The 27,418-nt window shown below is 40.5% G+C and overlaps 1 protein-coding gene across 1 annotated transcript in view; it reads right to left on the bottom strand.

The window, feature by feature from the left end:
- Positions 1 to 12,392: 12,392 nt before the first annotated feature.
- Positions 12,393 to 27,418, bottom strand: part of LOC103120378 (RUNX family transcription factor 2) — a 343,683-nt gene continuing 328,657 nt past the window's right edge. Inside the window, exon 6 of the mRNA XM_060189907.1 lies at positions 12,393 to 12,532. Within this exon, the coding sequence (XP_060045890.1) occupies positions 12,504 to 12,532 (29 nt within the window). The 3' untranslated portion in view covers positions 12,393 to 12,503. The remainder of the gene's footprint in view (positions 12,533 to 27,418) is intronic.

Here is a 27,418-nt window from a genome sequence, read left to right as displayed (position 1 = left end):
AGATAATTAGTGTTTTCTTCTGGAGTCTCATTTGTTGTTTCATTTGGTGCATTTCTGATGACAATTCTTTCAATTTATTTACTCACTCCTGTGATTATTTCTTTAACTAATGTTTGGATGTTGACCTCATTATTTTGTGCTTCAGCCTTTGGGAGGGCTTTTAGCTGGACTCTGTTCTGGTTTATTTCTCCAATATTTCTTATTGTTGGTTTAACCATTTTATATAGTATGTTGTGAGGTCCCTCTCTCAGTACTTTTCAAATTACTTATCACCCTTGCCTGGATTGACTTGTGTCTAAGTAAGATAATTAAAGCTTCACAGTTGTGGAAATTGAAAATAGCCACAACTGACCCTCAGAGTGGCTCTTATAGATTTTGTTACTGTCACCAAATATTAATTCATTCCTCCCCACTTTACCAGAACTGTAGCCAAATGACATAAGCAAGAAATAAAGGTTTGTTGTTTAAAACCACTGGGTGTTGGGGGGGCGGTGTTCGTTACTGTAGCAAAAGCTAGCTTTAACAGTCTTACATCCTAGCACAGGAGTGAAGGATGTTCTTTAATTCAACACATGCTTCTTTTGAATATCTATGTGTGTTAGGTATTCAATACTAAATTTTCAGACTTTACAAATATACACTCTGACTACACCCTCCATTTCAGCTTTATCCTCTTCTGCTGTGAAAAAAAAAAACTAGCTCACTCTTCCATTCAAAAGTTTTCAGTTGTTCTCTAATTAACTTAAAGTTAAACCCCAAATTCTTCTGATGACCTGGACGGCCCACAGGGCCTGGCTCTTGTCTTCTCTGAGACCTCATTTTCTTTCTTACTTTTTAAAATTTTATTAGTGATTTAATGTTGATTTACAAAATTATGAGATAACAGGGGAACAACTTTACATTTTTCCAACCACCAAATCCCTGTATCCCCATTCCCTCTATATTTATGTGGGAATACAAAGATTCCCTAACAAGAGCCTCAGAGAAGGTGGTACTCTGATATTGACCAAAAAATCCATTATTAAGTGACACAGTATCTTGCTCTTATGCAGCTTTTGTAGTCCTTTATGTGAAAAGCTTAGACTTTCTCCCAGTTTTTAAAGTGTTGAATGTCATTTCTTGTACCCATGAGACCTCATTTTCTATCCCTGCTCGTTACTCTCCCAACACCCTGCCTCCCTGTTATGTACCAAGTATGTTCCAGCCTTAAAAGATTGCCATGTCGGGACATGAACATAGTTAGTATATGTTTGATGCCAGCCTAATGAGCATACACAACTGGACTTATCCAAACCCACAGGGGATTGTGGGTGTATAGGAAGTCATTTATGTGTCTGGCAGAAATCTCTGTCACTGTTTCTGTTGCCCTTCTACCATGCTGCTTCACTTAGGACCTGAACACATGTAGCTGAACACTGATAAACAGCTAATAGACTCATGGCTCCCCGCCATCATCACTAGCTGATCTGTGCCCCTTTGCCTACTTTACTGTGCCTCAATAACCACAATAAAATGAATCTTCCATTTGTTAAACCCCAATCAAACCCTTCTCTGAATCTTTTATTTTATTTCTTTTGCCTCCAGAATTTTGCTCAGGCTCAGTGCTTGCACCCACTGCTCCTGGAGGTCCTGAACCCACTGCTCCTGGAGGTCAATTTTCCCATTTTGTTCCACTTGTTGTTATTATTGTTATTGCTGCCATTGCTGTTGTTGTTGGATAAGACAGACATTGAGAGAGGAGGGGAAGACAGAGAGGGGGATAGACAGACACCTGCAGACCTGCTTCATAGCCCATGAAGCGCCCCCCACCACAGGTGGAGAGCCAGGGGCTCAAACCAGGATCCTTAATGACAGTCGGTGTGCTTTGCATGTGTGCTTAACCTGCTGCGCTATCACCCAACCCCCGAAGCTTTTATTTTTTAAACTACTATATTGCCATTTGTTCTTTCTTCAGCTGTTATTTCCTAAGATACCACAGGGTTCATTCTTTACTTCTTTCCTCAAAAGTCATCTCCTCATAAAACCTACCTTGATCTCCCATTTGCATTATAAACCACCTCCAGGATTCTCCCAGTGTCTTTTCCCTGCTATAATTCTTTCCATTGCAATGATTGCCATCTAAATCATATATTCTGTTAAGAACAACAGAAATTGCATTCATGAAGTCCCAGAAGTCCTAAGTTCAATCCCTAGCACTACCTTATGTCAGAACTGAACCTCTCTCTTCTCTATCATTTCTCCCCATCTTTCATAAAAACAAATAACTGTTAAAACTAATTTCATTTAAGTACTGGATGGTGTATCACCTGTTAGAGCACACTGACCTAATTACTAAGTACAATGACCTGATTCAAGTCCTTGGTTCCCATCTGCAGAGTGGAAAGCTTTGTAAGTTATAGAGCAGTGCTATAGGTGTTTCTCTTTCTGGGTCCCTCTCTCTCTCTCCCTCTCTCTCTCTCTGGCTCTCACCCATCAAGAAATGGCCACTAGGAATGATGGGGTCATACTGGCACTAAGGCCCAACAATAACCTTAGTGGCAAAAAAATAATCTAAGTTCCAGTGGTTCTCAGATAGTACATAGCTCCCTGAAGATCCCAAAAATACAATGCTACTGTTTTCATAATATTAGGTTGGTCAGAAATGTCATGTCACATTTTTGCATAGAATACAGCATGACTTTTCTGAGAGATAAAGAACAGGGAAACTGCCAGTGGAGGGGATGGGATACAAAACTCTCCTGGTGGAAATTGTACCCCTCTTCTCCTGCAATCTTGTCAATCATTATTAAATCAATAAAAACAAATAATGATAATAAACAATAATACTAAGACGCAATCACCCATTTTATAGTGTTGGTATTTGCACTGATGGTACAGTAAAAGCAGTGGTAAGTAAACTGCTAGCCCCTTCACATGATTAAAGGCAGGGATGGGGGATGGGCGGTGGTTATGCACACATGCCGCAAAGCGCAACGACCAGCGTAAGGATCCTGGTTCGAGCTCCCATTTCCCCAAATGAAGCAGTGAAGCAGGTCTGCAGGTGTCTTCCCTTTTTCTCTAAATTTCTCTCTGTCCTATCCAACAACGACAACAACAATAATAACAACAGTGATAAATAACAAGGGCAACAAAATGGGAAAAAAATGGCCTCTGGGAGCAGTGGATTCATAGTGCAGGCACCAAGTCCCAGCGATAACCCTGGAGGCAAAAAATAATAATAATAAGGACATTAAACTGTGCTAACAATCATTGTGTTATTCACTGCCACACAAATTAAAAAAAAAGAAGATGCTAGTTTCACTGAAGAATGTCTGTGAGGAAATTGGATAAATTACTAACTTTTCTGAGTCTTATTTTTTAGTTTTTATTATCTTTATTTATTGGATAGAGACAGCCAGAAATCAAGAGGGAAGGGGGAGATAGGGAAGGAGAGAGACAGAGAAACACCTGCGATACTGTGTCACCATTTGCAATGCTTTAACTCTGTAGGTGGGGACAGGGGCTTGACCCTGGGTCCTTGAGCAGGATGTGCCACCACTCGGCCCCTTCTGAGTCTTAATCACTGATTCTTTTGTCTTTTCTATGTATTGAGAAATATGAATAAATCTTTTCTGTACCTACCAGAATCTGAGAGCTGTACAATAGTTTGAGTCACAAATGGAACTAGCTATCTTTTACAAAGAATACATTTTCACTTGAAAGAATAACTGACAAATTATGGCCATTTGTATTAGGGTATTTAACATTTTTCTGGAAAAGTAGTAGTATTTCCTGCCAAAAAAGAAATATAGGAATTCAACCAAAAATTAAAAAATTAAATTAAAAGCTCATATATCTATATTTCCAATAGCTAAAGATTTTTCTCATGAGTTTAGAAATGGCATTAGTAAATTTGTTTTTTTTAATTGAATAATGGAATATTTTGACATTTGGAAGATCTGTACAACTTAATAAACCCACACTTTCCAAATGATCAATTCATGACACTGGAGGAACAGACACATTTATATTACAAGCTAGACCAAGAGATCTCAGTGAAATAGACTGCTGATATAGTTTCAGTTTCAATTTGCAACTAATTTTAAGAAACTATTACTTATTGCGCCCCAATATAGTATTAAAGAAAAATACCCACAACCTAGTGACTAGATTGAAATACTCTTTCTACTTGTCTGTATGAGGCCATAGCTCCCTTACATACTTCAGCAAAATAACATATCCACAGAAATAAGTGTTGAAGGTGCTATGAAAATCCAGCTGTCAAAAATTAAATTTCTGCAAAAAGATGTAAAACATGTCATTCTTCTTTAAATTCTTGTTTTGAAAACAATATTTTTTACAAGTATATGTCTTTTATACTAAAATATGAATATTTACTGTTATCTTTAAATTCTCATATACAAATATGTATAATCTATAGTTTTTAACTTCTAATATTATAGGTATCAATAGCTACAACCTACATAAACAGAAGTTTATTGAAGTTTATTGAAGTTCTCAGCAATTTTAAGGATCTACAGAAGCTTGGAGGCCAAAAATCTTGAGAACTATTGCTATAAATAACTTTCTTATTCATACCTTTCACTTTCCTTTTGCAAAGTGCAAATTATAGTAAGGGAAGGATTATTTTCAGTCCCATTCACTGCTAAATCTCTAGAGCTTAGAAGAATGTCTGGTGTTTAGTAAAGATCTGTTGAATGAATCAATGACTGACTGAATGAATGCCACCCCTAAACAATCTCCACTCACCAGAGTCTATCTTCTAGATCTTCTGTCTCTCCCAAGACATAGCCCTCAAGACTTACTTAAGGTTCCACACCCATTCATCTCCTCTAAGGTTATTTTCCAACTTCTTTCTCTCTCCCAACCAAACCATTTCTGCCTGTTCTGAACTCCCATTACATTAACCTGTTTCCCTGACTGAGGCTCATAAGCTGACCATTCACCTATTAAATGTGCACTTCCATTACTTCCCACCAAACTGCAAGATCCAAGAGCATCATGTGTCATGATTCTTTAGTGGTTTCCTTAATTCTAAGTATGGTAGCTTACACAGAATAAATTATTTGAGCTAAGTATGTCATATACAAAGTGAACATCCTGTCACACAAATAGCTTACACAGACACAGATTTAGGGTTGTAGCCAATTGAGACCTTTCTCTAGTGACAACCTGGATCTCACACACTTTTTTTAATTTATTTTTTATTTAAGAAAGGATAAATTAACAAAACCATAGGGTAGGAGGGGTACAACTCCACACAATTCCCACCACCCAATCTCCATATCCCATCCCCTCCCCTGATAGCTTTCCCATTCTCTATCCCTCTGGGAGCATGGACCCAGGGTCATTGCGGGTTGCAGAAGGTGGAAGGTCTGGCTTCTGTAATTGCTTCCCCGCTGAACATGGACGTTGACTGGTCGGTCCATACTCCCAGTCTGCCTCTGTCTTTCCCTAGTAGGGTGGGTCTCTGGGGAAGCGGAGCTCCAGGACACATTTGTTAAGCCTTTCATTCACTTCTGAAGGTTCTGTAATAGACATTCAGCTAGTCAGTATAACAGACTTCTCTGTCATAGCTGCAGTCCAGTAACTGGGTATAGGCATAGTTCCATTATAAGAGTTATTGCCCTCTCCTCTCCCAGGTCAACTAGGAATACCAAAGGAGACCACCTGGGACCACAACAAGACAGGACTAGAAGAACTTCAGGAACCCACCAAACCACTGGACAGAGAGGAGCCTAGGGAGATATTAAGAGTGGATGGTTGGGGGTCGGGCGGTGGCGCAGTGGGTTAAGCGCATGTGGCGCAAAGCGCAGAAACCTGCGTAAGGATCCCGGTTTGAGCCCCCGGCTCCCCACCTGCAGGGGAGTCGCTTCATAGGCGGTGAAGCAGGTCTGCAGGCGTCTATCTTTCTCTCCCCTTCTCTGTCTTCCCCTCCTCTCTCCATTTCTCTCTGTCCTATCCAACAACGAATTGCGTCAACAAGGGCAATAATAATAATAACCACAACAAAGCTACAACAAGGGCAACAAAAGGGGGGAAAAATGGCCTCCAGGAGCAGTGGATTCATGGTGCAGGCACCGAGCCCAGCAATAACCCTGGAGGAGGAAAAAAAAAAAAAAAGAGTGGATGGTTAACAGTCCGGCACTTTACCAGTTGAGACACCACCTCAGTCAGTTTCACAAACAAAAAGATGGCTTCTGCACTGCTGGTGGGTATGTAAATTGGTCCAGCCTCTGTGGAGAATAGTCTGGAGAACTCTCAGAAGGCTAGAAATGGACCTACCCTATAATCCTACAATTCCTCTCCTGGGGATATATCCTAAGGAACCAACACACCCATCCAAAAACATCTGTGTACACATATGCTCTTAGCAGAACAGTTTGTAATAGCCAAAACCTAGAAGCAACAGATGAGTGGCTGAGCAAGTGGTATATCTACACAATGGAATACTACTCAGCTATCAAAAATGGTGACTTCAATGTTTTCAGCCGATCTTGGATGGACCTTGAAAAATTCATGTTAAGTGAAATAAGTCAGAAAAAGAAGGATGAATATGGGATGATCTCACTTTCAGGCAGAAGTTGAAAAACAAGATCAGCAGAGAAAACACAAGTAGAACCTGAACTGGAATTGGCATGTTGCACCAAAGTAAAAGACTCTGGGGTGTTGGGGGGGGTAGAATACAGATCCAAGAAAGATGACAGAGGACCTAGTGGGGGTTGTATTGTTATATTGAAAACTGAGAAATTTTATGCATGCACAAACTGTTGTATTTACTGTCAAATGTAAAGCATTAATTCCCCAATAAAGAAATTTTTTAAAAAGAGTTATTTCTTTGGGGGCCAGGCAGTGGCACATCTGGTTAAGTGCTCACAGTGCACAAGGCCCCAGGTTCAAGCCTCTGGTCCCTACCTGCAGGGGAAAACTTTACAAGTGGTGAAGCAGAACTGCAGGTGTCTCTCTACTTCTCTCCCTCTTTATCGCCTTCTCCTTTCTTAATTTCTCTCTGTCTCTATCAGTTAATAAATAGAAATTTTAAAAAAATGTCATTGCCTTATTGAAAACTATAGCATTCCTTAGCATTTGCTACGTGTCAGTCATCATGGTCCTATAGAATCCTAAGGCTTTCCAGCAACTCAATCGGGAAGAACTGTAAGAAACTAGAAACCATAAAATAATAAAAATAAAAATAAAAAAATGGAAGAAACTAGAAGCCATGTCTAAATTATTTATTGTGTCTCTAACCCCTGGACTAGTGTCTAGCACTAAATAATCAATATTTATGAGACAGATGAATGAGTTAATGAATTAACTGGTTAATTAATTAATGCTGCACAGTGGGTGTTTCTATCCCATTCCATAGATGTGCAAAGTAAGCCTTTTAGAAGCTAGGCAGCCTGTCCATCCTCTCCTATAATCTGAGCTACTGAAAGCACATGCTGGGTTTACCTCCACAACTCTTTCTGTCCAGTTGGATAAACCCATTTTTTAGGAGACAGACTCTCCTGGTCTTGACTCAACCCCTATTTATTCAGCAGTAATCTCTCAGTCACCTGAAACAAGGCACCTTGGGCCCTGCATCCTTGCCATCCTCATTAGAACAAGCAAGCACATTTTGTATGTGCACTAAGCCTCTTCCAACATTCTTATGTTAAAACTTGCCAATTTCAGACAGCAGATGGAGACCAATGAACTAATCCCACCAGGATCAGAGAGCAAGCAAGAAAGGAATGTACCAGGTCAGAGGAATCCATCCTGGTGTCAATGAGAAAGAAGTTAAGAGTGCTTCTTTCACTCCTACCTCGCTTTGGTTGTTGGGGAAGGGAAGTGCAGGAAGTCTGAGAAAGATAGGCTGACCTTCATGCTCAAATTATATCCAGCCTCTCCATCCTGTGGTCACAGCTTTTGCTGAAAAGTAACAGACATGTGGCCTGAGCAAGAAGATGGTGGCTAGTTAATGCTTTACTTCTTGAGTGTTTCTAATAGCTATGCTCAGTCAGGGGAAGCAGAAATGGAAAGGGACTAGAACGGCCAAGTTTACTTCCCTCCTCGGTGCCTATGTTTCCCAAGGTCTGGCCACAATCAGCCTTTATTCAATTACTGTCACTCACAGCACAGAAAGCAAATGCCTTGCAGGATGGAAGAGCCCAAGCACAGGCACCTCCAGCTATCTGGAGCTCATGGTAACCAAGTAACAGCACCTGCTTGGAAACTGGAGAATAAGAACAATCTAGTCTCTTGCAGTGTCTACCAGAACAGAGCAGTTTGTAGGACTTTTAATATATATACATATATGCACACAAATATTTATACTATATAACCATATAATTATACATATCATATATGTATGTATACATCTGTGTGTACATATATATGCATACATATAGCTTTGTGTCTATATAACATATATACACACAATATATAGTCTGTTTTTACATGTATCATATTTCAAAAGGAGAAAATCTGAATAAAGCCACTAAAAAGAAAATTGAAATTACCTATGACTTCACCCATTACCTAAGAATGACAATTGTGGATATTTTCTATAAATCTTTTAAGTCCTTTGCATGGTGTATTTATTTTGTAATATATTCACCCCATAGTATTCACACTGTTTTTCTAGCAAGTTTTCCACCAAACATAAGGTATACCTTTTCTTCATAGGAACTATGATTTGTTTAATATTTTAAAGGAACTCATAGCATTCCGTCATCATCTGGAATTTATTGAAGCACTAATTTTCTTAACTATGCCCTCTTATTTAATTTGTTCACTATTCTGTACAATGTACTGAAGATCTTGAACATAAATTAAGCACTTCAATTATTTCCCTAGGGGGTTGCTAGAAATGGAATTAATGGGTCAAATGTACACACATCACAAAAAAGTTTTAAAACGGGCTTATGAAGGTAAAACTAACATATAATAAATTACACATATTTAAAATGCCCAATTTCATAATTTTTGACATATGTACACACTCAAGAAACCATGGCCACAATCAAGATAATGAATATATCCATCACCCTCACACATTTCTCGGTGCCCCTTTGGAACCTCTCTCTCTCTCTCTCTCTCTCTCTCTCTCTCTCTCTCCCTCTCTCTTCAGTCTCCCCCTCCCTAGCAACCACTACTCTGTTTTCTGTCACTAGAAATTAGTTTGCATTTTCTTTATAAAGATGGATTAATCCAATATGAACTCCTTTTCCTTCTAGCTGGTTTTTTTGGGGTATTTGGGGGTTTTTTGTTTTGGTTTTTGGTTTGTTTGTTTTTTTTTTCCTTAGCATAAGGGTTTTGAGATTCATTCACAAAATTGCACACACATGTCAGGAATTCTTTTTATTGCTAAATTGTAGTCAGCTCTATGGGTGGAAATATTTGTACATATTTAATGTTCTTAATATGGACTTCTAAGCTGTGTAAGGTACAGAAAATCTTTTAAGGTTTTATAATAGCATGTGGAAAGTTAGGATGGAAATTCCTCTACCTCAAATACATCATTTTGCTTCCTGAATGGCATCTCCTCTAAGCATGGGTTACCAGGAAAATGAAGGTGGCCAAGAAATGCAGGAGACAAGGATGGTGAGAGCCAACAGTGGGATCACTGAAACTTTAAAGCCACTTGTTTCAAATCTACAAGCCCAGAAGGGGCCTTTTCCCTGGATGCTGCAGTGGTAAAGAAGCAGTACTAAAGCCACTGTCATTGTGAGCAGTAATAGACATGAATGAGCAGAGCACTGGATAATACAGGTTCTCAGAACCCAGAAATAAATGTGTGGTATACCTCTGCTCTCCCTGTATTTAAGTATGGACATATTATTCATACAGACACAAATAACTATAAAGTCTCCCCAAGAATAAATGACCCAGCCACATTTGTTTTGCTAGTAGACTATAAAACCACTCAAGAGTAGACTCTATGACTGACTCATCTTTCTATACAGTCTCTCACTTTGGTAAATTCTCAAGATACTTTTCTTGATTGCTGATAGCTACACTTTCTCTGAAATAGCTCAATATTTGTCCAGCACCACAAGACAGAAATCAGGTGACCACAGAAGAGATTGGGGATGGTGATGGCCTGCTACTATCAGGGAAGACATTTTTCTAAAGTCAACAATACATGAGAGTACTTGAAACAACTACTCTTTTTTTTTTGCATCACAAACACAAAGATATGTTCATCACAAGTCAAGGGGAAATACTTGTGACAAATTTACCATCTTTATTTTTGTAATTGACTACAAGGTTGTAGTTGGCACCTATGACTACCTTTTTGACTCTCCATGTTTGTTTCCTTTTTTTTTTCCTTCAGCAAACACCCCAATTGGTTTTGGTTCTTTACCTGGTAGAGTGGCCTAGACCTTCATTCCTGAAATACCTGGGCTATTAGTCATCCCTTCTAGATTGAGTTACTACAGTTTTCCATTGATTTAAATCACAGGGCATAGTAATAATTAAAAGATACCCTAAGGAAGCATTTGAATTCCTCATCATATTCACTGTCAATCTAGTTGTTCCCCACTCCACCCCACCCCCATAGTCAGAATCAGTCATCTCAGCCAGCACCTTAATTCTCTTCTTTGCCAGTTGATTCAAAGGCCTGTGGAGCCCCAAGTAGCCAGGTGAGAGCCTTAACTTCCAGTTCAATGTAATCATTGTATCTCCTAGTGAAAGCATTCCTTCCACTAGTACTAATACAGCTTTAGGTCAACAGAGCATGAAATCACAGAAACAGGAAGCAAACTTTTGCCAGTGGGTTATTAGCGTGATGACCTTCTCCCCACTCCCCTCCTACCAGCTCCTCTGCTTCCTTCAACATTTAACCTCATTTCTTCAGTCAATTCTGAAATGCCCTGGGCTGAGTCAATCCCTCCCACTCCCCCTGAGGCCTAGTTCATTTCTACTGTATTGTGATTACTTGTTTATTCTCTCTTTATTTCCTGGGAGCCTACTATATGCCAAGTAGTCTAGCCCTTCCAATGATGTAGCTTAAGAGTTTAGTGAAGCAAAAAGACAGTGAAGACAACGTTCAGCCCACCTGGAAGGAGCAATGATGGGCATATACAAGGGATACTATGGGCCTGCTGGAGACAGGTTCCTGATATGGAGTGGGTGGGTAGGGAAGAAACTCGGTTTCTGGAGGAGTCAGAATAATAAACCTGGAAGAATGGATAGGAGTTATGCAGATGCAGGAGTTAAAGGAAGTAGTAAGCAAGGAATAAAGTGGGGTGAGGGGTAAGTAAGAGACAGTGGGGTGGGAGGAGAATACATAGTAGGAAGAGTCAGATGTTTGCTCACCAAGAGGACTGGAGCATAGCCAGTACAAAGGGACTGGTGGTCAAGGCATCTACTACCCACTGAGAAGTTGGTAAACAGCAGGTTCAATTTGTACTCCATATTAAGTGGGCAAAGGGAGCCAGCCTTTGGACGTTTAAGTGAATGATTAGTTAGATGCATATTCTAGCTAAGTCTCTAATACTAACTGTGCACAAACAGCTAAGGAGAATGAGATCAGATCGGACAGAATAGTCCTGTTAATTGCACAACAGAAAAACTATGAAAGGACAAAACCAGGAGAGTGCTGGCTGGGATGCAGAAGAAAAGACAAGTATGATGAATATTTATGAGGTGATTGTGGCCAATCTTGGTGTAAGATTGCAATGTGGTGTTAAGAAGGAAGAAGAATTAACAATAAATCTTGGGTTTTCTTTTTCTATTTTTCTTCAAATACAGACAGGGAAGAGGGTGGGAGGAAGGGGAAGGAGAAGGAGGGAGGGAGGGAAAGAGAGAGAGAGAGAGAGAGAGAGAGAGAGAACCATAGTATTAAAATTTCCTTCAGTGCTATGGAGGTCGGGCTCTCAAAACTGGCTCACCTACATGACAAAGCAGCACACTCTCCATGTGAGCTATTTCACCAACCCAACTACTGAGTTTTCTAAGTGGCTTGCGTGTAGTCCTCATGTCCCCATCCCTAAAGAAGTCCTCTCTGGAGAGCAATAAAATCTCTAAGAAATAGTCAGTGTTTGATAAAGATTTTTAGAAAGGATGAGTGAATGAATTAATGAGTCTAAGAACAAGATTAGACAGGAGTAAACAGCATAATGGTTATGCAAGGAGACCCTCATGTTTAAGGCTCCAAAGCCCCAAATTCAATCAATCTCTCATACTTCTATAAGACAGAGTTGAGCAGTGCTCTGGAAATAAATAAATAAATAAATAAATAAATAAATAAATAAATAAAATGAACCAGTCTCATCCCAAATCTAAGGGTACAGGCAGCTATCTATACCAGACCAAAGAGGAGTCAGCAAGTAGAGGACCAACAGGAAAATCCTCAGAGTGAGGATGGGCCTCTGTCTCAAGAGGCGAGCTTACCACAGGAAAGTGCTACGTGAGGACTCAGCCACAGTCAAGAACAGAGGAGAGGATGCCAAATAACCACATGCAAAACTGGCTTGTGTCCTTTGAACATTTAGGTCCTTAGTGGTTTGTAAAGTCTATGGAAGAAGACTCTGAGGAACTTGACCTAGAGAGAGAAAAAAAAAAGTAGATACTTTTTAGTCAGTGGAAGAGAATGAAAGTGAACATTAACATTTATAGAACCAAGAAGAGGACACCAGAACTAGAGGTTCCAGCCTTCGCAGAAACAGATTAGTAGAGGGTGTCTAGAGTCATCTTATCTGACCCATAGTGATCAGTTATGAATACCTGGAGAACTCATCTGGACCCATTCCTCTTGTGAAGAGACCCTACAGACAGTTCTTTACTGGAGTCAATGCTGTGCTGGACCAGTCCTTGGAGTTCTTATCAAAAATGCAAAGTGCACCTTCCCAACAACTATCAGGGGAATTTTAAAATAACAAGATTTATTATTCATAAGACCTGGTGTGTGAGGTCTGGTGGTAGCACAGAGGGTTAAGCACACATGGCGCAAAGCACAAGGACCAGTGTAAGGATCCCGGTTCAGAGTCTCCAGCTCCCCACCTGCAGGGGAGTCACTTCACAAGCAGTGAAGCAGGTCTGCAGGTGTCTATCTTTCTCTCCCCCTCTCTGTCTCCCCTCCTCTCTCAATTTCTCTCTGTCCTATCTAACAACAATGACATCAATGACAACAATAATAATAATAACAACAACAATGATAAACAACAAGGGCAACAAAAGGGGAAAAAAAGCCTCCAGGAGCAGTGCAGGCACCAAGCCCTAGCAATAATCCTGGAGGTAAAAAAAAAAAAAAGACCTGGAGTGTAAGCCATGCCTGGGGTGGGGGGCACACAGTAACACCATGAAGAGGAGGAGTGGGTTAGAATCTAAGGTTCTGCCTTCACTGAGATTGAAGGTAGAATGCCTAAGGTTTCATAGGCACACTCTTTTTTTCTTTTTTGGTGAATATAAAACAAATGAGTGGGAAGGAAAATGTGGGGTAATTCAGGTGATCAATTTAGGTCAATAGGACCTCTGAAAGAGGAACTTTGTGGGTGGAGCTATCGGACTCTAACTAGTTGTATTGCTGGTTGATGTCTTTGAAATATAGGCTCTATAGAGGAAGTGGGAGGTCCCTGCTGTCTTAGAGTTTAAGAAGGCAATAGTTCCATGCTCATGGATTGGAAGAATAAATATCATCAAAATGAATATTCTTCCCAGAGCCATATACAAATTTAATGTAATACCCATCAAAGTTCCACCAAGCTTCTTTAAGAGAATAGAACAAACACTACAATCATTTATCTGGAACATGAAAACACCTAGAATTGCCAAAACCATCTTGAGGAAAAGAAACAGAAATGGAGGCATCACACTCCCAGACCTTAAACTATACTATAAAGCCATCATCATCAAAAAAGCATGGTACTGGAACAAAAATAGGCACACAGACCAGTGGAACAGAATTTAAAGCCCAGAAATAAATCCCAACACCTATGGGCATCTATTCTTTGATAAGGGAGCCCAAAGGATTAAATGGAAAAAGGAGGCTCTCTTCAATAAATGGTGCTGGGAAAACTGGGTTGTAACATGCAGAAGAATGAAATTGAACCACTTTATCTCACCAGAAACAAAAATCAACTCCAAATGGATCAAAGACCTAGATGTCAGACCAGAAACAATCAAATACTTAGAGGAAAACATTGGTAAAACACTTTCCCACCTACACCTCAAGGACATCTTTGATGAATCAAACCCAATTGCAAGGAAGACTAAAGCAGAAACAAACCAATGGGACTACATCAAATTGAAAAGCTTCTGCACATCCAAAGAAACTATCACACAAACAAAGAGACCCCTCACAGATTGGGAGAAGATGCCATACATCAGACAAGAAAATAATCACCAAAATATATAAAGAGCTCAGCAAACTTAGCACCAAAAAATCAAATGAACCCATCCAAAAATGGGCAGAATTTATGAATAAAACATTCACTTCAGAGGAGATCCAAAAGTCTAACAAACATATGAAAAACTGCTCTAGGTCACTGATTGTCAGAGAAATGCAAATTAAGACAACACTAAGATACCACCTCACTCCTGTAAGAATGGCATACATCAAAAAGGACAGCAGCAACAAATGCTGGAGAGGTTGTGGGGACAGAGGAACCCTTTTACATTGCTGGTGGGAATGTAAATTGGTACAGCCTCTGTCGAGAGCAGTCTGGAAAACTCTCACAAGGCTAGACATGGACCTTCCATATGATCCAGTAATTCCTCTCCTGGGGTTATACCCCAAGGACTCCATAACACCCAACCAAAAAGAGGTGTGTACTCCTATGTTCATAGCAGCACAATTCATAATAGCTAAAACCTGGAAGCAACCCAGGTGCCCAACAACAGATGAGTGGCTGAGAAAGCTGTGGTATATATACACAATGGAATACTATGCAGCTATCAAGAACAATGAACCCACCTTCTCTGACCCATCTTGGACAGAGCTAGAAGGAATTATGTTAAGTGAGCTAAGTCAGAAAGATAAAGATGAGTATGGGATGATCCCACTCATCAACAGAAGTTGATTAAGAAGATCTGAAAGGAAAACTAAAAGCAGGACCTGACCAAATTGCAAGTAGGGCACCAAAGTAAAAACCCTGTGGTGAGAGGTAGACATGCAGCTTCCTGGGCCAGTGGGGGGTGGGAGTGGGTGGAAGGGATGGGTCACAGTCTTTTGGTGGTGGTAATGGCATTTATGTACACTCCTAGTAAAATGTAGTCATATAAATCACTAGTTAATTAATATGAAAATTAATTGTATGTCTCGAAGTTTTTCAAAACACAAACTTATTCTTTTTAATTGATATGCAGACTCTCTCAAAAGCCTAGACCAAGTAGATCAGAAGCAACCAATAGCACAGCTATTTACAAGATACTGGGTACTGTACAGCAAACCCTAACAAAAGGACTTTTCAAAGTTAACCCAATTACCAAATAATGTGATGTTAACATTAACTATCGATTGTCTTTTTGAACCCTAAGACAGCAGGAACCTCACATCTCCACTATAGAGCCTCTACTTCTCCCAGTCCTGGAACCCTTGGATAGGGCCCACTTTCCCGTATGCCTCTCCCAATCCATATCAAATAATATTGCATCTGCCGATCACAACCTAACCAACACAACGATTGCCCCCTCAACATGCTTCACCTCAGACTGTGTCCAGAGACTTCTGTGGAATGACAACCCTTCAGCTTCATTACTCGCGTGAGACCTTTCCTTTTATAGTACACTCTAATTTCATCTCAGGTAGTTCACTTTCTAACAAAGTCCCATAACCTAGATATACACCAGTTTCTGTGAGAGAGAGCTTATGTTCACACATATCCATAAAACTGCAAAATATATACCTGAAAGCAGAAGTACACTAGAGTTTGCAGTGAGTACCTCCTTAACACTTCCTCTCCACTATTCCAAGCTTGGGATCCATGATTGCTCAACAAATTGTTTGGCTTCGTATGTTAACTCTCTTTTCAATCACCAGGTTCCAGATGCCACCAGGATGCTGGCCAGGCTTCCCTGGATTGAAGAGCCCACCAATGTGTCCTGGAGCTCAGCTTCCCCAGAGACACACCTTACTAGGGAAAGAGAGAGGCAGACTGGGAGTATGGACCGACCAGTCAACGTCCATGTTCAGCGGGGAAGCAATTACAGAAGCCAGACCTTCTACCTTCTGCAACCCTCAACGACCCTGGGTCCATGCTCCCAGAGGGATAGAGAATGGGAAAGCTATCATGGGAGGGGGTGGGTTATGGAGATTGGGTGGTGGGAATTGTGTGGAGTTGTACCCCTACTACCTTATGTTTTTGTTCATTAATCCTTTCTTAAATAAAAAATTAAAAAAAAAGAAATTGCAATCATGTGACAAGTGCCTTATAAATATTTACCAAATAAAATTATTTTAAATATATATATTCCACTGAATGGGAGAAAAAAATGTATACTGAACAAGGTCTAGTAGCCAAGATATAAAGGTACTCTTAAAATTCAATAACAAAACAAAGAAGCAATTCCATCTAGAGTCTGAGCTAAAGGGTTGAACAGACTCATCTTCAAATAAGACATACAGATGACTAAAAGTTATATGACAAAAAATCCTCATCATAACAGAAATGCAAGTCAAGGTAGTACTGAGTTACCACCTCAACCTGTGAGAATAGCCCAGATCACAAATGCCAGAAACACATGTTCGTAAGAGTATGGTGAAAAGTAAACCCTGTACATTGTTGATGGGATTGCTAATTGGTCTGACCTCTATGGAAAACACTATGAAAGCCTCTCAAAATACTAAAAATGGGTCTACAAAAATATAAACATAGATTATATGTGATCCATAAATTCCACTTTCAGAAGTCTATCTACCCAAAGACTAAAAACTCTAAGGATACAGGCAGGTGATTTAGCAGACATAACACAGAACTTCCATGCTTAAGGCTCTGTGTATGACTGAATAGCCTTTGTGTTCTTTATCTATCTGTCTATCTATCTCTCTATCTATCTACCTATCTATCTATCTCTACTGCCCACCTCAATAGGTAAATAAATCCTTTTCAGTGTCAGATCACATTACCCTACCACATTAAAGTAATGTTTGATGGTGTGGTCCCTTTCACTTTCTCTCTGCCTTTCTGTCTCTCTGTATCAAAAAAAGATAAAACAAAAATTTTAAAGCTAATCTGTAAATATATTTACACATATGTTCAGTCCAGTTCTACTTGCAAAATCTAAGGTATAGAAACAATCCAAGGGCCTAGCAAACATGACTAGACAAAGAAGATGTAGTGTATACAGACAGTGGAATACTGCTTATATCTATAAAAGATGTGGTTTTGTTATTTTTATAACATGGATAGAACTAGAGTGGGTGTACTAGACAGACTAGGTCAAGAGAAGAAAGACAAATATCCAGTGATTTCACTCACACACAAAATATAAATAAGCAAATCAAGGACAAAGTCAAACCAAAATAAATACTTGGATTTTTGACATCAGAACAGAAGCAATCAAAGAGAGGAGAGGGCTCAAAGAATAAGGAAGTCCAGTGAACTGCTGTGGGGGCTTGTTTATACTTTGGCGTATGTGGTATGTCTGGTTTGGTAGCATACATGTGGAAATGTATGAAATTGTATTCCCAAAATATGCATCCTTATAAACCAATGTTCAGGAGAAGTAAATGAATAACAAAAAGTTAGTGTTAGATACTTACACTGCAATGAAAAATGTTTGGCACAAACATCACAGAGATCAAGTCGATGAATGACAACTTTATTCTCTGAAAAATGGGACACATAATTGTGAGTTCAATTCCTTTGAAAGACTGTAAGGTCAGGGCTGGGAATATAACATAATGGCTATGCAAACTGAATTTCATGCCTAAGACCCTGACCTCCCAGACGCAGTCCTAAGCACCACTATATGCCAGAGCTGAGCAATGAATACACACACGTACACGCACACACACAAACACAAACACACACAAACACACACACACACACACACTCACACACAAAGTATAAGGTCAAAAATATGTTGTTTTTTTTTAAGTGTTAAGTTGATTAAGCTGAAAGAGTTTAGGGAAATTACATGGGTGTTTGTCTCACAGCTTGAGTGCAGGATGTATAGGATGTATAATTAAGTGTTTCTGTCTTCCTTCCCATCCCATTTTTTTTTTATTTCTTGAGTGGGTTTTATGAATGTTCACAGCAATCCTTTCTAGCTGAATGTCCTCATGCTTCAAATTTCATTCCTCAGACTCCTAATTGTAAGCAGGAGCAATAACACCAATCTTGGAGGATTGTTTCAGGGTTGAATGAGATAATGTACATAGCATGTGCTCAATAAATGTCAGATTTTATATACTTTTATCTCAGCACATAGCAGCCTTCCAAAATATCCACATGCAAACATGACCACATTTTGTGACAGTTAAACAAGTTAATAGAACATGAAGTGCTTTGTAAACTATAAAAAAAAATTTTCTTTTCTTTTTTTTTTTAGTTGCCTCTAGGGTTATCACTGGTCTTGGTGCAGGCACTACAAATCCACTACTCCTGGCAGCCATTTTTTTTTTCTGTTTTATTGGATAGGACAAAAAGAAATTGAGAAAGGAGGAAGAGACAGAGAGGGAAAGAGAAAGACACCAGCAGACCTGCATCTCAGATAGTGAAGCATTTCCCCTTCCCCACTCCACCCCTCACAGGTGAAGAGGGGGAATTCAAACCCAAACCTAGATCCTTGTGCTCCATACTATGTGTGCTGAACTGGGTGCATCACCACCTACCTGCCTCCCCCCCACAAATTCTCTAAAAATTAAGATGATCAAGCCTTGGCGGTAGCTCAGTGAGTAGGACACTGAACTTGGAAATGAGACCATCAATTCAGTCCCTGGTATCTTATATGCCATAGTAATGCTTTCATGCTCTCTCTAGCTCTTCCCCTCTATCTTGTGCTGCTAAATATTTTTTTAAAGGAATAAGATGCAGGAGTCGGGCAGTAGTGCAGTGGGTTAAGTGCAGGTGGCGCAAAGTGCAAGGACCAGAATAAGGATCCCAGTTAGAGCCCCCGGTTCCCCACCTGAAAGGGAATCACTTCACAGGTGGTGAAGCAGGTCTGCCAGTGTCTATCTTTCTCTCTCTCTCTCTCCATTTCTCTCTGTCCTATCTAACAACAACAACAACAACAATAACAACAATGAAAGAAAAACAACAAGGGCAACAAAAAGGGGAAATAAAAAGTAAATAAATAATAAAAATAAATAAATAAATAAACAAGATGCTTGTTGCCATGTGGGGATGAGGAAGGAAAACAAGACTCTGGGTGCTCCTGGAGTCGCTGAGGGTTTTTTCACCCAGAATATGCAACATGTTGTCTTTCACTCAAGGCCTAGGGTTAAGGTTGGGTGACTGTGCACCATACTAGTCTGCTGGAGAACTAGGCACAGGACTTCCCTCTAGGACCACCCAGGAGTCTTCGCAGCCGCAGGATGCCTGCAGTGTGTTGACTTAAGAATATGAGCCATTGGAATGTGCTACACCTGTCTGTGCTGGCTACCTAGCCTTTTAGTCCTGCAAGGTGTTTAATTTAATCTGTAGAACTTTATACAGTGGGACTCTCACTCCCTGTGAGGTTATTGCTTACTTTTTATAGCTTCAAGTTAGGAAGTTATAAAATTGCAACGTGGGGAAAAATGCCAAATGCTTAACCTTGGTTTGACCACCTACCGACCACGTGGTCTTGAGCAAATCTTACATTTCTAAATCTCGGTCTTCTGACTGATAAAATGGGGTGTATGGACCCACCTGGATAGTATGCTGCTTTTGCCGTGTGTGTGCGGCCCAGGTTTACCATGGCTGCTGTTTTGCCATGGGCAAGACCCAGGTTCAAGCCCCCAGCACTACACCACCATGAAAAGTTTTGGTACTGTGATGTCTCTCCCTTTCTTTTTCTCTGTCAGTTTCTATATGAAAATGTTGGCCCAGGGCAATAAAGTTCCAGAACAGACAAAAGCAATGAAATGTAGAATCCCTGCTTATCTCTCAAAGCTAATATGAAAATAATGACATCTTTTCTGCGGTATAACTAATTATGTAAGATAAGTAGAATACCTTATTCTTGTTATGTCTGCTGTATTAACTTAAGCTAGTTCAAAAACATGACTCACGCAAAGTCAAATATAGACTAGGTGGCTCTTGAAAGCAATTCTCCTCAAAACAGTGACTCTGGACCCAGGTTCACTCCTTCTTAGGTTTCCAGCATCTCTGTATGTCTCCCATTGTCACAGTGACAGGAGAGAAGAGGGCCTGGGAATCAATGGGGATGTTATGAGAGATCATGCCTAAGAACTGCACCACTTCAGTCAGTATCTCATTGGCAGCACCTAACTATGTGGTCCCAACCTAATTGTAGACAAAGGTGAGTAATTGGAACTAGGTGGTAACATACCTGGTTGAGCACACCTATTACAATGCACAAGGACCAAGGTTCAAGCTCCCAGTCCTCACCTCAAGGGGGAAGCTCTGCAAGTGGTGAAGCAGTGCTGCAGGTGTCTTTCTTCCTCTCTATCTCCCCTTCCCTCTCAATTTCTCTCTGTCTCTATCTAATAAATAAAAAGAAACATACATATAAAAAGTAATTTTTAAAAGGTGAATAACAAAGGAGAGCCCTTAGGCTAACTAATGAATATGATTATTATTTTTTTTTGCTATACCTGCAATAATGACAAAGTTTCATCTGTTTAGAAAAATGCAAAAGAAAATACAAAGACCTCAGAAGCAGACATGTCTGAAGTCAAATAGAAGCTGTGTTGCTTGTGAGTTGTATGACTTTGAACTGTTTGCCTACCTTTTCAGAGGTATGAATAGACTCTACCTTGAGGTTTTGTTATAAGGACTATAGGAGGTGGCGAGTGTGAAAGGCTTTCATCTGACACGTAACAAGTGCCTAATGAAAAGGGACTGTTTTAATTTCACCTACTCTCTCAACCTTGAAACTGCAGTGCTACTTCTATTTTGAAGGCAGTTTGAGAAGGAAAAGCCTTAGTATCTGATATAGTCACAAACTTGCTAGTGAAACCTGGTCAGGGGGATCTTCAGAAAGAAGTAATCATTTGGGAATTGCTCATCTGTCAGATAAGCAGCTTGTATTATGTTCCAGAAAGTCCCGCTTTTCTTTAAAGTAAGTGTATGTGTGTGTGAATTATTTTTTAAAAAACATTTTCTTCTGGTGTGTTCTAATCAATGAAACCTAATGTCTGATGAACATGAATTTCACTCATTATTTATCCAGGTAACCAACCAGAACAACTGTACCCAATAACCCTGTAATAAATAGATAAGCAATATAAAGTTCTGCTCTTGATATGTTCACCAGGAAGTTCTTGGAAGATAGCACTACAAGTTGATTCTACTCTGTTTTTGGAGCAGAAAAGATGGAGCAAATCCTCTGGTGGACAAAACAACAAAAAGAAACACTTTCTTCCTTTGTCCCTCCTTTTAAAGCCTGCCTCAGACTGAGGTTTCTTGCAGTCTAGAAACAGCCATGCAGAGTTTAAATGATTTAGTGTCTCTGTGCTTCCTCAGTGGAGTTGTGGAGAGATCTTCCTTAGTGAGTTTGGGGGAAAAGCCTCACCTCAGCTCTTAGGTTGTTTCGCTTTGGAGAACACTATTAACATTCCCATACTTCTGTTTCCCCAGAACAAATGGAGAGAGGACATCAATAGCAGGTGTGCTGAGGGGTCAATGAGAACATTATGAAATTTGCAAAATATTAATAAATAGACCTGCACGAACGTTATTGGTATTTTATGTGTGATTGATGAGCCTCTGCAGTAAATAGTTATATTTTTGTAAGATATATTCAGTATTCATGTTTACTCATTTTTCCTAATCATTTTATTTGAATGAGAATAATGCTGCATGAACAGAAGCACAAATAATTTAGAAATCTTGTTTTTTATGTAAGTAGAAGTACACAAGATTTCCCTTTTTAAATTGTATTTACTTTTAATTTTTGAATTATTTATATACTGGATAGAGATAGCCAAGAATAGAGAGTAGGGTGGAGATAAAGAAGGAGAGTGAGAGAGGCACACCTGCAGAACTGCTTCATCACATGTGAAGATTTCCCGCTGCATATGGGGACTGGGGGCTTGAACTTAGGTCCTTACACACTGTAACATGTATGCTCAGCCACGAGTACCACTACCCAGTCCCTACAAGAAGACTTTCTATGCTGCTTCAGTGATGTCATTACAGCTATACCATAAGAAGCCCAGTACTTTCTCTCTTTCCTCTCAGTCCAACCTGACAAGAATTTTTTACTTTACAGGAGAAAAAGCACAACAATGAAGTCAGATGGGGGTCTGGTTAAGTCTATACATTCCTATGCCCAAAGACCTGGGTTTGAGTCCCTGCTCCCCACCTGCAGCGGCTGGGGTATCTTCATGAGTGGTGAAGGAGGTCTCTCTTTCACTCTCCCTATCTCCACTCCTCTCAACCTGTCTCTGTCTTTATTCAATTAAGAAAAAATAGAAAATAAAAGAAAAAAATGGCTACCAGGAGCAGTGAGTTCATATGCCAACACCAAGCCCTAGTAGTAACTCTGGTGACAGAAAAAGAAAAAAAAGAATGCAGTATAAGAAAGCTAAATTCGACTTTTAGAATTCTGAGCCTCATTTCCCAAAAAAAGCAGATGGAACTGGACGGAATTGAAGTCCCTTTCAGATCTTGGAATCTGTGTTTGGGGTAAATCAGAGGGCACCACTTCAATGAAGTTGTACAGGACCATCTGTATGTTTCACAAAGGTATGGGATGTGGCAAGCCAGTTCAGCACTCAATGTGACTGGCGAAAAGAACTCTCAACCTGAGAAAGCAGACCCTGGCAGTAATCCCTTAGAAGGGCCAGAGCTGTGGTCAAGTATGTCTCCAAAAGAATGCTGTCAAGGAAAGAGTAAAAGAACATTGTGGATATGTTTTGGAGAAGGAAGACTCAGAAAACAAATTTGCTTTCAAACTGCAGAGAAGCAAACAGGAACACAAAGTGTTCCCACATGTAATCATGTGTGGGCAGCATCCACAGAAGACAGCCTCAACTGACATCCAAAAAGAGTGGGCATGTCCATCAGGGATGACAAGATGGTATTTTCTAGACTTGCATTAGGAATATGCATAAAAAGATAATGTATAATTCTATTTTCTATTTAGTGTAGGGGCTCAGAACTTTAATTCGCTGGCTTAGAATGCCCATTCATGTACCAAACATGATCTAATCAGCCTTTATATGGCGGTGGAACCTGCAGAACATAAGAAGCTTCTTGCCCCACTCCTATCTCCATGATGTGAATAAAGGAAGAAATCCACTCTCTGCCACAAGTAGAACACCACTCAGAGAGACATAACAGATTAATTAACCCAGACTAGAAAAGCCACAGAACAGCTTTTTGCTTCCCCTGACTGCCTGCCTTCTAGACCAAATTTCTTGCCCTGATATGTGGTGTCTGTCTGGGTTATGGAGTAAAAAAAAAAAAAAAAATGATGGGGGGGAATGGTGGTGGGAGAGGAGAGTAGGCTCTGTAAAAATTAGCATACTAGGATATGGAGCTTGTGAGAGGAAGGCATAAAAAGAATGATCTTGGAAGAACTCCAGCTATTTTTTTTCTAGCTTTTTCATTTCGGTTTGGAGATCTGGGACACACTGATTCACAACTTTATAGTTCTTATCCAGTACTGACTTATGGATTGACCAGTCTGGGCCTAATCAGTTGGAGGACTGGGTTTTTTGACCAGTAATATTATATTTATGAGCCCATGAAGTACACTGTGGCAGAAGCCCTGCCTGGAGCCAATAGACCTTCTAAGATCTTGAAGAAGGGGTTTCACAAGCCATTTTCTGCCCCCAGATCATGCTTAGAGCTCTACCATACATTAAAGGCTTGTGGTGTCATCTCATATTTAAACTCCAAATTGCCTGCCCATAGATCTGCAACAACTGTGAGCAGCTCTGATAATTCTGAACGTTCCTAGTTTCGTCTATCCATCACTTTTCCTCCCTACTTTTCTTAGCTGTGGAAGCCACTTGTCTGAGGCTAGAGTTTCAAGCTCTGCTGAGCACTGACTGGATGCTTTCCAGCTGCTCAGGCTGGAGATCCAAAGAACCTTTGAATGTATGATAGCTAGGAGTAGTCAGACTGTGCAGAGTTCAGTGGGTTATCATGCACTTCCGGCATCATCTGTGGTTATTCTGGTTCAGTAACTATAAAAAAAAAAAAAATGAACAGCCTGTGTAGACAGGAACTACTTGAGAAGCCTGAAGAAATAGAGGTACTCAGATTGCAAGTGACTTTGCCCTTTCCTTTGACTAGAAAGCATTCTCTTTGTTACTTACTTGGTAGTTGTCTGTTTTCAGCCCTACTTCCGGTCAGCTCCACCCTTAAACCCAGTACCATTTGCTGGGTACTCCTGAGCAGCAGGGCCCTCCCTGTCTTTCAGTCCCATGGATAGGTACCTGCAATAAATTTCCACCTTTAGTGTTGACCCCTGAGTTTTACCTTTGAAGGCTTCTGACCAAAAGTTGAGAAGAATCTAGCAACTGTGAGATGCGTCTCAGGATAGTTGCAAGCATCTGATAAATGAAGGAAAGACTGCAAAGGGTAAATTTCAGAGTCAGAGGTCTATAAAGACGACCTCTACCTAGAAAGATGATGAAGTCTGCCTATAATACAGGATTTTTCAGTATGCTTGGAAAATTACTTACCATCATTAGATGAACAACAAAATGGATCATCTAGACCAGGGGTGGGCAAAAGTTTTCTGTAAAAGGTCATATAGTAAATACCTTTCTTAGTTTTGTGGTTCTCCATCATGTATTCTTATTTTCTTTTATTTTTATTTATTATCTTTATTTATTGGATAGAGACAGCCAGAAATCAAGAGGGAGGGGGCTGATAGAGAGGGAGAGAGACAGAGAGACACCTGCAGCCCTGCTTCATCACTCATAAAACTTCCCCTCTGCAGGTGGGGACCGGGGGCTCAAACCTGGGTCCTTGCACATTGTAATACATGCTCTCAATCAGGTGTGCCACCACCCGGCCCCTGTATTCTTATTTTTTACAACCATTAAACTTTTTGTAAAAATGCTTTTGAATTACAAAGATGAAAAGAACAGATGAGGGATCATACTCTGCTGACTCCTGGGTTAGAACACAAAAACATTTTTTCACTGAAAAGCTTGGATCTATTCTCCATGCATATAGATGTATGTATGGAGGGTGTGTGTCCATTCTCAGGTTCAAAAACTGTCAGTGGAAGTCCTGTCTCATCACTGGAAATAGTCACTCAAGGGGAGTCAAGCAGTGCTACAGTTGAAATAACACAGGACTCAGGGTTGGAGCTGCCATCCCATCTCAGTTCAGCATGTGCCCTGCTATCCCTGTACAAGTCATTTGATCAGCCCTTGAATCCCTTTCCAAACAACATCTTGGTGAAGTGGGTCTGACCCAGCACTACCAAAGGCCCCTACCAGATGTGATGTTGGTCATGGCAAACATTTTCCATTACAAACTGAGAAGGAATGGTAGAAGCTGCATAGTGGTACACCAGGTAAAGCATACATACATGTTACAATGCACAAGCCCCCTCCCCAGCTGCAGGGGGAAAGCTTCATGAGAAATGAAGCAGTGCTCCAGGTGACTTTCTTTCTCTTCTCCCTTCTCAGTTTCTCTCTGTCTTTATCCAATAAATAAAAATATTTTTAAAAAAGAAAAGGAAAGATTTGAGGGGAGGGGTAGATAGCATAGTAGTTATGCAAAGAGACTCTCATGCCTGACGCTCTGAAGTCTCAGGTTCAATCCTCAGCATCACCATATACCAGAACTGATCAGTGCTCTGGAAAGAGGAGTGGGGGGGGAGGAGAAGAAGAAGAAGAAGGAGAGGAAGGATTAGATAAAATCTGGTAAGTCTTTTCACTCTAGCACAAAGCATAGCCAAGTTCGAGAAGACTATATTCATCAGAAGTATTCACTTTTGAATGGAGCTGCATATCACAGACCATGCCCACCAAGCCCCAGGAAGAATCTTCAGCCTGAGAACCTAGATCACCCCTGCATGCTCACAAACAAAACAAAACAAAACAAACAAACAAATCTCTATCCTGTCTACAAACGCCCGGCCAAAAATCTAGGCAGCTCAATGAGCCATGCCATTGTGGGCAGACACTGAGGCTTCCAGAAAACAAGCAAAGGAAAGGCCTGGAAGCTGTTCAGAGGCTGGTCATCATGACCTTCCCTCCCGGGCTAGCACCAGACTGGCCAACAGACAGGTCTTCATCTCCATCCAGTGAGCCCAAGAAGGCTCTGAAAGTAACAGATGGAATGCGAGGCTGGACCACGGGTGCTGCTCCCTCCATCAACATTTACTGAGCACCAGCTCTGCTCCTGCATGATGCTGTGTTCATTGGAGAGGGATTGCATAGGAACTGAAGGGTTGGCTGGACCACAGCTAGTGACCCCAGAGAGCAGGCAGGCAAAAGAAATCTTGCTTGGTGCATTTTAGAGGAAGAAGCTGGAGCTGTGAACCTTGGAAGAAGCTCCTGGTGGCTTCTCTTCAGAGGCTTCACACATTTGCTCTGTGGAAATGGTTTGAGCTCAGCCAACCTCATCCATAAAAACCAAAGTCAGCCAGCTGGCTTCTCGCTGGAGACCTTGCTTTATAGGAGGTTTAGAAAACGCCCTGGGGATTCAAGATTCTAATTGGCTGCAGAGAACGAGAAGCAGAAATGCTTGCATTTTCTTTTTTTTTTTTTTTTTGCTTGTTAGTTTGCCTTTGTTTTTGTCATCACTGGGGTTTCAACACCCTGACCCGATTTTGTTTTTCAGATAGAAACAGACAAAGAAACAGAGGAGAGAAGGAAAGACGTCACAGAAGCAAAGCTTCCTCCAGTGTAGTAGGGGGCTGGTCTTCAACTTGGGTCACGTGCATGACATGTTGGGCACAATATCCAGGTGAGCTATCTTGCCTGTCCTGCATTTTCTCAATCTCCAAGAAAAGGTGGTTTATTTTATTTATTTATTTTTTTAGTCAGGTAAGCTGAGGATCACCTTGCACATTTAATGTGGTTTATGACATTGACTTTAAAGGACCCAGAGGGTATTGGTACTTTTAGCATTTATCATTTCCTCTGCCTTGTTTTTGTTTCTCAGAATCTTTTCTCCCTCGACCCCTCCAATATGTACAGCAATGGCACAACTACAGCTAGGGGGATGGGGAATCCTCTGTTCTCTAGTGATCTGTTCCCATCCTCTGGCATTTCTTCATTTTCTAGAAGCCTATCACTTTTAGAGAGTTAGTCTCCTGCAACCTTGCAGAAAGTAATTCAATACTTCTAGGTCTGTGACCAAGTTCTGAAATGAACATATTCAAGGTGAAAGGCAGCCTTGAATGG

This window comes from Erinaceus europaeus, chromosome 4, assembly GCF_950295315.1.
Source record: "Erinaceus europaeus chromosome 4, mEriEur2.1, whole genome shotgun sequence".
Taxonomy (NCBI): domain Eukaryota; kingdom Metazoa; phylum Chordata; class Mammalia; order Eulipotyphla; family Erinaceidae; genus Erinaceus; species Erinaceus europaeus.
The sequence above is the reverse complement of the archived record's forward strand: the minus strand, read 5'-3'. Positions and strand labels throughout refer to the sequence as shown.